Raw genomic sequence first — 12,918 nt, 5'->3', positions numbered from 1 at the left:
TTTCATGTTGTTGTTATAAAGTGTTGTGAGTAGAATTTTGAGGGGAAAAATTAATTTACTCCATTTTGGAATAAGACTGTAACATAACAAAATGTGGAAAAAGTGAAGTGTCGTGGATACTTTACAGATGCACTGTATTATACTTAGAAAGTGGACATTAATAAAGTAAACAAACCAGCTTGTTCATTTAAGTAACTGTTGGGAGAAAATGTGATGTTTTAAATATCAAGGAAAAAACAAACCAAAAAAAAAAAAAAAAAAATCACCCAAATGTAAAAATGTATTAAAATTTTATTTACACATCTGTACAAAAAAAAATTGTCCCTCTTAATGAAGCCTCTGCTTGGTCCACAAATAAATAGTGGTGAAATAGGAAAGGTTTGAAGAGTTCTCAGTGATCAGGGGGCTCAGGCAGCCGGGTTCACCACACGGCCCATGAACAAGATGGATCCTGAAACAACACACAAAGTTACAAATTACTCAAACCACCTATCTGATGTTTGAAATATCAGTGAAATTCTTCAGCTTACAAAAGCTTTTGTTTGTAGAAAAAGTGAATGAGATACAAGGGGTGACTGAAATGTTTTTTGAGCACGACCAAGAAGCCACGACTATATTTATTGTAATGTTTATTTTTCAACATAATCTCCATGTGAGTCCAAACACTTTCCAACATTGCTGCAGTGCCTTAATACTGTTCTCAGAAGGTCTTATCCTGGAGCTCAAGGAAGTCTTCCACTGCAGATACGACATTGTAATCGCTATTATCATGAGTTCCAGCAAGATACCTTTTCATGTTTGGAAACAGATGGAGCCAAAGCAGGAGAATAAGGTGGGTGCAGAACAAGTTCAAAGCCACAATCATGAATGCCAGCTATTGCAATGATTGACGTGTGGACAGGAGCATTGTCCTGGTGAAAAAGAACACCTTGTTGGTGCAATCCATGCTGCTTCTGCTTTATTTCTCCAGCAGTTGTTGCAAAAGGGAAGCATAATAGGCTCCATTGATGGTTTGTCCCATCTGGAGATAGTTCACCATTATGATGCCTTCAGCATCCCAGAAGACAAAGGCCCTGACCTTTCAAGCAGATGAGACAGCTTTGGCGGTGGAGAACCCACATTTCCATTGTTTCGACTGTTGTTTGAAGTACAGTTTGAAGTGATGGACCCAGGTTTCAACCATGGTCACAAATCGTCACATGACGTTATCTGGATCTGCCTAAAAAAAAAAACCAGGACATCTAAAACCTCATGTGTTTCTGATCGGCCATAAGAAGCTTTGGAACCCATTATGCTGAAAGTTTTGTCATGCTCAGTTCTGTCAGAACCAAATGAACTATCTCCTGTGAAATATCTGAAGTACACTTACTCTTATATCAGCGAGGACCATATCATGGATCTTCTGGATCATATCGGTTAAGGTGGCAGTCCCCGGTATTCCTGATCTTGCCCCATCTTCGACACTTGCTCTACCCCTCTTGAATTCAGCTGACCAGCGTTTAACTGTAGTATAAGATGGTGCATCCTCTCCTAATGTCATTACCATGTCCTCATGGATCACCTTCAGAGACATTCCTTTTTCATGAGATACTGAATCACAGCACACCCACCAGCTTTGTCCATCTTGCCAATCTGACATATAGACAGATTGCAGACACATGCAATATTGTGTCTGCACCATTGCACCCAGTGAGTCAAAATTTCACATATTGTCAAGAGAAATGTTCTTAGAATGCATAAGATGGGGATCCACGCCCTACTTTTTCTGGGTCAGTCTCAAAAATTTTCAATCTTCCCTTGTAGTTTCTCCAAATATTGCTGCTATCGCGTGTAACAGTGCATCGTTAAGTTCTGTCACATTGTGAATGAGGTGAATTGTCTCCACACACACCCCCATATTCATCCAACCATCAGCTGCTGAACAATTCAGATCGCTCCAGTTTGTTCTTCAAAATCCACAGCAGAAGGACTTTGCGACTGCATGCTTAGTTTGGCTCTGTGCCATGGAGTGGCGCAGAGAGGAAAAGATGGAGAGAGCCAGGTGTGTGGCTCCACGCGGCTCTCATCTCGCTCGTTTTCCCAAACATTAGGCACATGCAGCAGGTGGAACACCTGCAGGAGTGCACTGAGGGGCACTGGAACGAAACTTTTAGCCAACTTGGCACCACTGTCCTTCTTCAGCATACTGCAGCAATGAAACTGAATGCGGTGCAGCAGGGTTCAATTGTGCGCACTTCAGAGAAGAATGCTGTCATGCTCTATTAAGGATCATCATTAATCAAGACAGATCAACATGCTCGGTTGCGACCTCCATGACATGAGACGAAATGAGGGTGGTGCATGACATTTGTGGAAGAGTTTTTGACAGCCAAAAACATGCTCCAGGAAAATCACGAATATCACGCACCAACACGCACTGTTAAGAAACCTATTCAGATGCGTTAAGTCACATTAAGAATGTCAGGAATGTGCCAAGAATGATGCAAATATGACATTTGTAACGCATCCTGCCTATGTATAAAAGCAGACAGAAGACTGAGACGGTCTGTGTGGGTTTCTCCAAATGTTTACTGACACCATTTTACACTGTGGCCCTCCCACCCCAAGCATGCTGGGTAATGTAGTTTAGAACAACAACAACAGCAACAACACCCCCCCTTAAAGAAAAAAACCCATATTTTTTTTCAAACAAACATAACTAAAAAAAGCAACTCATTTTAACCACAAACCTGCATGTTGTTTAGCTCTCGTGTCATGTCGCTGTTTTTGTTTCTGTTTTTCTCTGATTTTATAAGTTTTGACTCTGTTGGTGTCAGCAGGTGCTCCTGTATTGGCAAGTTTGTGTGTATGTGTTGTCCCATCAGCATCTGGGCTGATGGTTGGCCATTCTGCAGTGCTGCACTTTGATAGACCATTAAACTGATGAAATTCTGTCTTTCCGTCATGTGCTTTCTTCACGAGACTTTTGCTAACCTTCACTGAGCTCTCTGCGAGGCCATTTCATCTGGGATAATGTGAGCTGGATGTTATATGTTTGAACCCCCTTTCACTGCCAAAGTCAGCAAACCCTCTACTTGTAAACTGTGGACTACTGTCTGATACCAGCTGACTTTGCACACACCATGTCTTGCAAAGACTGTTTTCAGGAATGCATTGACCACTTTGCTAGAAGTTGTCTGGAGTGTTGCAGCTTCAGGATACTTTGAAATGTAATCTCTTACTACGATGTGGTTTTTACCATTGCAGTCGAACAGATCTGCTCCCACTCTTTCAAATGATCTATTGGGAACAGGGTATGTCACGGCTCTATTTGCTGTTGAGTTCGATATGTCAAACATATTTTACACCAGGCTGTGGTGGGGCTAATATCTTGGTTCATTTGAAGTCAATACATAACCTTGCATGCCTCTGCATTTGCATTTTTCGTTTCCCCAAGTGCCCTTCGTGTATCTTTCTAGCATGTCTTTTCGCACTGGGCCTGGAATAGTCTTGCACTTACAGTATAGCGGACAGTCACTTTTGTGTTCAGGCCATCCTCTTTTGATTATCTTTTTGAGCTCTCTCATTGTCTCGTCCTTTTCAGTCTCTTGTCTAATCAGTTCTGTTCTGTTCATCATCATCATCATGTCAACATATGCTTGAATATCAGCACATTTTTCATCATCAAGACTCTCCTGCTTGTCCACTGCTCTGGACAGAACATCTGCAGCATACATGTACTTTCCAGGTGTGTATGTCATCTTCACAACATATTTCTGTAGCCTTATCAGTAAGCGCTGTATCATCATTTGACAATGGCTTGGACATGATGGTGACAAAGGGTTTGTGGCCAGTTTCCACTTCAGCTGCTTGACCATATACATATTGATGGAAGTGTTCACATGCATAGGTTGTAGCTAGCAGTTCTTTCTAAATCTGTGCATAGTTGACCTCTACACTTGTCCCTGGATACATAGGCCACTGGTTGCCATGTTTCCTCATACATTTGTGGAAGAACATTTCCTAAGCCATGTTGTGAAACGTCTGCAGAGATTCTTGTGTTCCTCTTTGGGTCGTAGAACCTCAGTACTGGCTCTGTTGTAAGTATGTTTTTTTAGTGTCTGAAAGCAATTCTCTTACTCATGTTGCCACATCCACCCATTATTTTGCTCCAGAAGCATTCTAAGTGCTGTTGTTATTGTGGGAAACCTTGGGATGAACTTTGCAAAATAGGTCACCATCCCCAAGAAGTATCTCAGCTGAGGTCTTGTTGTGCTCTGCTTCCCCTCCCTCTCTTTCCCCAGGCACTGCGCTACAGAGCTGATCACCTGTCAGCCATCATTACACCTGCATAAAAGCCCCGGTTCATTCACTCCATCTTTGACAGAAACTGTTTTTGCTCAGTGCTAACCTGACCTCACTATCCTGAGTGGTAGTTTATCATGTTTCTCTTGACTGCACTACTCGTTTATTGACTTGCCGCTGTGAGACGCGGTTTCGGTCAACAAGAACTGTCAAGAAACTTTCGCGTGTGTGGCTGGAGTTGTGTGGAGGTAGGAATAGCCTTTTGAATGCTTGAATAATGATGTCAGTTGCACAAACAAATCAAATAATAGTGAAAACATGTTCATTGCGCACAGAATGTTGGTATTTTGGTTACTGAACTTTCCTAGCAACGAAGCCCCGGTCACACGGTACTAATGAAAGACACTGAAGCCAAAACAAAACAATAAATTTTCACGTTCGCATACCGTCTCTGGCTGGAGAGGCTGTGCGCACACACACAAACGGCTGTGCGCCACAGACGGCTGTGCGCACGTTCACATGCCATCTGTGGCTGGAGAGGATCTTTAGTTATTGATCTGTTCAGATATTGTCAATGTTCATGCAAGATGGTGGATGAAATTGGACGACAATCAAACGGAACGCTGACGGTACGGGAAGTACGCAAACGATGAGGAACCATCAAGACAGAAAGCAAAACGGAATACGGATGAATTGAGGTTGTCGTCAGGATTTGTTCACATTTTTCAACAGTTTGAAAATTCTGACAAGGTGCCAGCTGCAGGAATGAAGCTGGATGACGGTTAAATGATGTCTCTGAAAGTCAACGTAAGTCCAGATTTCTTGTTTCGTTTTGGCTTTGGTGTCCTTCGTTAGTGCCATGTGACCGGGGCTTTACATCGATATTCACACCACTGCAGCACTGCTTCTCATTCCTTGTGGGTTAACAAAAACAATGACAATAAAATTACTTTCTGATATGGTGTGGAATTCACCTCCAGTGGCCATTTCACTCCCTGGAAACCTGACAGGTTAGCTGGTGTTTCTAATGATGAGAGGTTCCCAAGTCTAAAGTGCAGTTTCAAGCGCAGCTTGAAATTGTCCATTGCTCTATGAGGAGGGTTGGTGACCCCTCCCTGGTGTCATGCATGAAAGCGGAGCTGAGTTTAATGTGTGTGTGTGTGTGTGAAATGAATACCTGTGTTGATTTGTCGCAGCAGGAACACAAATGGCCGGTCAGCCTTAAAAACAGGAGCACGCGAGCGTTTCAGGAGTACCATAGCTGCAAAGTTCAGACATGTTCTTAGCAACCCTGCAGAGTGCTCTTACAAAATCATGTTAATCATTTCTCTCTGCTCACCTGTAGCTGCCACTGCCTTCATGCCTTCTTCTCTGACTTCTATTCTGACCTCATGAAAGGCATCAGATATGTACAGACGGTTCTCCACTGCAGAAAATAAGTAAATTTTTTTTTTTTTTTTTAACAATAAAACTACAGCTAAAACAGTGTTCTGCTGTTTGTAGAACTTTTTTAAATTTAACCAGGTTCATCCCATTGAGATCAAGCTCTGTTTTAGAAGTGACACATGGGGCCATATGCACGAAGCAGCCTAAGACTAAAAATAGCTCTCAGTGACGTTATTCTAAGAAAAATCTTAGAATTTCTCGATTCTTAGACATTTCTTAGAATTTTCCCTTGGTAAGATGAAGAACAAAGCACCTTAGGCCTTAAGAGAGCGCCTAAGGTGCCAAACTGGTAAGAGTAGGGAGGAGGACTTTTAAGAAGCCTAAGAGTGTCTTAAGCAGAGGAGAAGGCAGAAAAGACAGAGAGGAAGCAGCGATATTCTCTGTATGTAGGATGACAGTGAGTCAGTAACACACGACCCACTTGATCTATGTAATTATTTTGTGTTGATTTACTGTTTTAATGTATTTATAAATTGTTTTGGTTCTTGTTATCATATACACTGTTAATATTATTATTATTATCTGTATTATTTTTAACATATTAACAGTTATATTATGTGCTCACAATGAACGTACTTTATAAACTCATGCGCGCACACATGCACTCTTTTAATACCTAGATTATCAGCATGTGAATGAGGTGCACTCAAACATTTTCACACTGTGTAACAATTCATTTAATTTTGCTGCGTTTCATCATCATAACAACGTTATCCTCATAATTACACATCTTAATGCAGTTCAGGTTATATGATTGGTTGATTTCACTGTCCATTCACGACTAGGAGGGTGGAGTGCATTTGTTTTTTTTATTTCCTCTCCCCTTTCCATGACAACCAATCACAGCTCTTAGGGGTCTACATCATACCTAGCAAAAGGGTCAACCACGCCTCCTCACAAAGGTAGGAGTTTCTGTCCCCTCCTTGCGTAGAGTTGCTCTCAGACACCTGCTGGCTCACTCTTAGCTCAGATTCCTTGCCAGGAAATTTTAGTCTAATCTGGGAGCTCTTTGAGAGGACTTTGAGTTGCTTCACAGATATAGGCCCTGGACTTTTTTTTCAAGTTTCCAATTCAATTAACCTGCATGTCTTGGGATGTGGGAGGAAGCCGGAGCACCTGGAGGGAACCCCCACAAACATGGGGAGAACATGCAAACTCCACACAGAAAGGCCACAGGTGGGAATTGATCCCATGACCTTCTTGCTGTGAGGCAACAGTGCTAACCAGTACGCCACCGTGCTGCCCAATAAATGCTCCTTTAAAGAACAAGCTGTTGTATCTGTGAAGTATCTGCTGCCCACTACGGGGTAGCAGACGTTTGCCAATGCTAATCACCAGTGTTATATTAACACTGGCAGTTTTAAATTAACACTGACAGTGAACATATGGTCCTACACTGGGTCAGTGTTTTAAATAATTTTTAAATGTAAAAATTATTTTAAACAAAGTCATTATGGGGTATTGTGTGTAGAATTTTGAAGAAAATATATTTCACCTCTTTTGGAATAAAGCTGTTACATAAGAAAATGAGGAAAAAGTGAAGTGCTGTGAATACTTTCCAGAAGCACTGTACCTTTCCTGATTTGATAGAACAGTCTGACAGCATGAAGTGACACTTTACTTTGAGGTCTGTACTTTGAATGATGTACAGTGAGTACTGCATTACGTGATATTCCAGTGAAGTCGGCTGCAGTGGGGTTAAAAGCATCACTGACGCCCATGGAGAGGAGCACAGACCTCAGGTTGAACATGTTGTGCATTTTAAACCTATAAATACCAAACAGACAAGTTACCATCATCCATATTTAAAACACTGTAAGCTTAGTACAGGATCTTAACCTGGGCATGAAAATGTCCATCTTGGTCCTGCGTAGACCCGTATCCCAGGAGGACAGCTGACGTGTGGTGAGCTGGGACTCCAGGGAGGACAGTAGTGTCTTTCTTTCACTTGGGAGGATCACCTGAAGACACAGCAAGTGTCCTAGGAAGGGTAGCTCCAGTACAGTGTACCACTGACCCAACACCGTCCGGAACTGGCCTGCCGTAGAGGGGACCAGAGGTTACTCTTGCAAATTAAAGCTGCATCCTTCACAAAAATGATTATTTTTAAGTGTAATGTCATAAGCAATAAGTAGAAAGAAACCAAAGCAGTGACTTTGAATTACAGTGGTCCCTCGCTATAACGCGGTTCACCTTTCGTGGCCTCGCAGTTTCGCAAATTTTTTTTAGTGCAATTTTGCATGATGCTTCTTCTTTTTTTTTTTAACAGCGCATTGTGTTCTGCGTCCTTATCAGGCGGGCCGGTCGGCATTACTGTGATTGCTCTCACTGCCTCCGATGCGCTTACTGAGTCTGCGGGCTCAAGTAATCGCGACTTCTTGTGGGAAAATCCGCAGCGCTGCATGGTCTCGGTAACCGCAGCCGCAGAGCTCTGTGGCCAGTGAGAGAGGTTTGTATCTTTTTAATGACTTGGATTCTTTGTGGGTCCTGCATCCGTATACCCCGCAACGGTAAGACCGGTGGCAATGAGCGAAGAGAGAGCATGCGCATTGTGTTCTGCGTGTGCCTGTTTATAATTTTCTCACCCAGAAGAAAAAAGAGCGCCAACAACTATGCATAACTATGTTCTTCACTCGGAAAAAGACACCTTGCACCAAGGTGTCACTCAGTGGAAAAAGACGCGACAGCGGAGCGGTGCCAGGACGAAGATGAACTGTGAAATGCTGGTGAGCCACTATTAATAATTTCTTATGTGTCCAACCTCGTAGGTTGATCGTTAAAATTAAATTTGTTAGTTCTAAAAGCCATCATAATTATTTATAGGAAAATGTTCTATTTTTATTTCTCAAAAAAATGTTTGGGCCTGAAAACAGGTTTTGATCTTTGGTTTCATTCTATAATACTGGCCTTATTTTTCTACTAAGGTTTGAACTTTGAGTGTTTACACAAGAGAGAAAAGTGAGAAAATGTTAATGCCTGTTTGAGAAACGTGTATAAAGTGTGTAGTGAGGGGTTTTTACAGCCTTAAAACATCTATAATAATTGAAAAAAAATAACGCTGACTACTTCGCGGATTTCGCCTATTGCGGGTTATTTTTAGAATGTAACTCCCGCCATAAACGAGGGACCACTGTACACAAGTACCAGCCAAAGATGGATGGCTGTATGTATGTGTGTGAGAGAGAGTGTGTGTGAACATTTGAGGCCCTCTCCTTTACCTAGCACAAAGGAGTAAAAAAGCCAATACAAACATTACTTGTAGTTTGTGTTTGATGCTGTTGTGTTTTTTGCTCTCAGTGCTCACGTTGTCCAAATATTGTGTACTCATGTACAGCACTCCTGTTAGTCTAAAATGAGGTGTGATTAAGTGGTGCTGGTGTGTTGATATTGTGTGGCACACCAAAAAACATTTGCATCATAAACCACCAAAAATGTAAGATTAGATAATCCTTCATTAGTCCCATGATGGAGAAAATGATGATGCTACAGTGGCAAAGGGACAATCACAGAACAACTGGGCAAAGTGTGCAGAAGTAAGGTAAAAGAAAATAAATACCAAAAACACACAGAAGTCAAATTGTGTGCAGAATAACAATATATACTGTAGAATGCACTATTTACAAGCAAGAAAAAAAAAGGTGCATCATAATATTGCACATGAGTGCTCAAGCAATGTTGTACATGAGTGTACAAGTTATTATTGCAAAGATCTACTGAGAAAAGTGCTGCCTGTGGAGTCTGACAGCAGCAGGAAGGAAGCACCTGTGGTGTCGCTTCTTCACACACTTGGGGTGCAGTAGCCTGTCGCTATAGGAACTTTCTAGTGAAGTCAGCATTTCACGCATGAGGTGGGAGATGTTCTCCAGCAGGGATGACATCTTAGGCATCATCCTCCATTCTCCCACCTCCTGCACTGAGTCCAGCGGACTTCCCAGGACAGAGCTGGCCTTCCTGATCACTTTGGCAAGTCTCCTCCTCTCAGCAGTGGTGATACTGCTGCACAAGCAGACCACTCTGTAAAAAATGGCTGATGCCACTACAGAGTCAAAGAAGGTTTTCAGGAGCGCCCTCCGCATGCCAAAAGCCCAGAGTCGCCTCAGCAGGTAGAGTCTGCTCTAGCCTTTCTTATGAAGTGCAGTAGTGTTGTTGGACCAGTCCAGTTTATAGGGCACCGCAGTCTCGTTTGAGCCCTGTGTGATATTGCGGGATTTGACCACTAATGGGGACAGCCGCTCTGGTGTACTGTTTTATTTTCGGCTGCAGTCACCGAAGCATTTGCGAAAAGTGCATTTTTTTTCCGGTTCCAGTGGAGATGGGAAGACAAGGCGAATGGGAGTAAAAACAACTCAACTGCTTCGCCACATTTACAACCCCAATTGAATAAGGTTGGGACGTTGTGTAAAATGTAAATAAAAACAGAATACAATGATTTGCAAATCCTCTTCAACCTGTATTCAACTGAATACACCACAAAGACCAGATATTTAATGTTCAAACTGATAAATGTTATTGTTTTTGTGCAAATATTTGCTCATTTTGAAATGAATGCCTGCAACACAACACATTTCAAAAAAGCTGGGACAGTGGTATGTTTACCACTGTGTCACATCACCTTTCCTTCTAACAATACTCAATAAGCATTTGGGATCTTGGAAGTTTTTAATTGAAATCATACATTAAATAAGAAAAAAGTAGTTAAATAATATCCTGCCTATTTTATAGAAACACTGACACAGTTGTTAAAGAAAACAAAGCTATAGCAGATCATTTTAATGGTTATTTTGTTAACATGGGTAAAAATTTTGCAAATTCAATTGTATTAAAACGTGCTCATTGGATGACAGCAAATCAATTAATACAGTTCTGGATTCATTGTTTATTAAAGGAACAGATGAAAAAGAAATTATTGACACAGTTCATAAACTTAAAAACACTCAACTGATAGTGACAATTTTGATATGTTTTTGGTTAACAGTGTTATTGAATATATTGTTAAGTCTTTAACGTATATCTGTAATTTGTCATTAATGACTGGGAAATTTCCTTTCAAAATGAAAATACCTGAAGTGATACCATTATTTCAATCTGGTGACAAACATTTTTTTTTTTTTAATTATAGGCCAATCTCCCTCTTACCACAATTTTCTAAAATTTTGGAAAAGGTATTTGTAATGAGGCTAAATGATTTCTTAACTAAATATCATATCCTTAGCGAGCAGCAATATATTTTAGAAAGAATCGCACTACTTCATTAGCTGGAATGGATTTTGTTGAACAAATTTCCAATGCGATTGATAATAAGCAATACACTGTGTGTGTGTGTGGGGGGGGGTTGATTTACAGAAAGCGCTTGATACTATAGATCATACTTTGCTATTGGACAAGTTATAGAAGTATAGTATCAGGGGATTGGCACATGGTTGGATAACGAGCTACTTACACAATAGGTATCAGTGTGTTTACATCGGTGGGACAAATTCTGAATTCTTAAAAATTACATGTGGGGTGCACCAGGGTTCAGACCTTGGGCCATTGCTTTTTACTTTGTATATTAATGATATATGTTTGGTTTCCAAGTCCGTAAGTTATATTTTATTTGCTGATGATACGACTATGTTTTGTAGTGGGGATCATTTGGCACAGCTCCTGGACTTAATGGAGAATGAATTACAGAAATGTAAACAATGGTTCAATTCAAACAAATTATCGCTCCATTTTGATAAACTAAATTTATCATATTTGGGAATAAGTCCAGGAACTTAGGCAGAAACTTATTATTACATGATATTGAAATTGTAATAGATATAACATTTCTTGGTGTTTATATTGATGATAAATTAAGGTGGAAAACACATATTAATTATGTTAATTCTAAAATGTCAAAAACCATTGCAATTCTGCATAAAGCACAGGACTTCCTCTCCCAACATTCACTAGCCATTTTATATCATACATCACTTGTTCCATTATATGACATACTGTGTTGAGGTTTGTGGAAATACATATAGAACTAATACTAATCCAATATTTCTGTTGCAAAAGAAAGCTATAAGAATTATCAGTAATAAACCATATCGTGAACCAATGAATATGTTGTTTGCTTGTTTACAAATTTTTAAATTCTGGGACTTGGTTGATCACAATACAAATTACGTATGAAGTTAAAAATAAACTTTTGCCTCAACATGTCCAAGATCTGTTTAAAATGAGGGACTCCAGCTACAATTTGAGAGGAACATTATTATTTGAGAAATTAAATATCCGATCTACTGTAAAAAGTCATTGTGTTTCCGTCAAATGTATTAATATTTGAAATACTGGTCCTGATAATATTAAATGACTTAGTACCTTAGTTAGCTTTAAAACGCTTTACAAAAAGAATATATTTACCTGTTACAGTTTGAAGAATTACGTTTACCTATTTTGTCATTGTGCTTGGGATTGTGCACTCTTGCTTGTTTGGTTGTGTTTTGAAATTTTAGCACATTGATTAAGTTATTTGGTTTGTGCACATTTCTTTTGTATTCTTATGAGTATATATATTTATAGATGTATACATTCTTTATTTTTATGGTATAAGGGGAAGGTATTTATAAACTTTGCTTCTGCCTTCACCATTTCGGCCACACAAGTTCACTGTATGTTGTTCTTTTTATGTGTTTTGTTATTGTCTTTGTTGTTGTTCATCTGTGTGCTGAAAAAATTAATTAATTCATTCATTCATTCAAATAGCCGGCTGACTGGCTTTATGTACATATATACGTATGCCTATAAGTATGTATAGCTATATGTAATGCACACATGTATGTATTCATTGTATTCTGTATGTATACCTGCATACATACATACGTACACATACAGTACCAGGCTGTTACCATTTTGATTTGGACATACTTTCCTACTTTTCAGTTGATTGAGAAAGTATGGATGGATGTCTCTTACCAAAGCGGACCTCTGCTGCCTGGTACATCATGGGCACTTTGATGGACCTTCCGTCAGGGAGAATGAAGGGCAGGTTGTGAGTGTTGCTAAAGACAAACTGTTTCTGCCAGACGCCCTGGAAGGCCACGGTGGTGATCAGGGCCATCTGCAGTCTGTGGCCCCACAACACATCATCTCCCTGGGCCTCACCTGAACCAGAGAGCTCCCCACTGGTGCTGCCTGCCTGTAGGGGCCACGTCTCATCTG

The 12,918-nt window shown here is 40.4% G+C and overlaps 1 protein-coding gene across 1 annotated transcript in view; it reads right to left on the bottom strand.

Moving 5' to 3' along the window:
• Nucleotides 1-273: 273 nt before the first annotated feature.
• serpine3 (serpin peptidase inhibitor, clade E (nexin, plasminogen activator inhibitor type 1), member 3) overlaps nt 274-12,918 on the bottom strand; it is a 32,679-nt gene continuing 20,034 nt past the window's right edge. The window contains exons 4-9 of the mRNA XM_034186475.1: nt 12,673-12,915; nt 7,570-7,768; nt 7,397-7,497; nt 5,624-5,710; nt 5,462-5,545; nt 274-451 (exon numbers count right to left, since the gene is read on the bottom strand). Of these exons, the coding sequence (XP_034042366.1) occupies nt 408-451; nt 5,462-5,545; nt 5,624-5,710; nt 7,397-7,497; nt 7,570-7,768; nt 12,673-12,915 (758 nt within the window). The 3' untranslated portion in view covers nt 274-407. The remainder of the gene's footprint in view (nt 452-5,461; nt 5,546-5,623; nt 5,711-7,396; nt 7,498-7,569; nt 7,769-12,672; nt 12,916-12,918) is intronic.

Source organism: Thalassophryne amazonica, chromosome 14, assembly GCF_902500255.1.
Source record: "Thalassophryne amazonica chromosome 14, fThaAma1.1, whole genome shotgun sequence".
Lineage (NCBI taxonomy): Eukaryota > Metazoa > Chordata > Actinopteri > Batrachoidiformes > Batrachoididae > Thalassophryne > Thalassophryne amazonica.
Note: the sequence above shows the minus strand (reverse complement) of the source record. Positions and strands in the feature narration are given on the sequence as shown.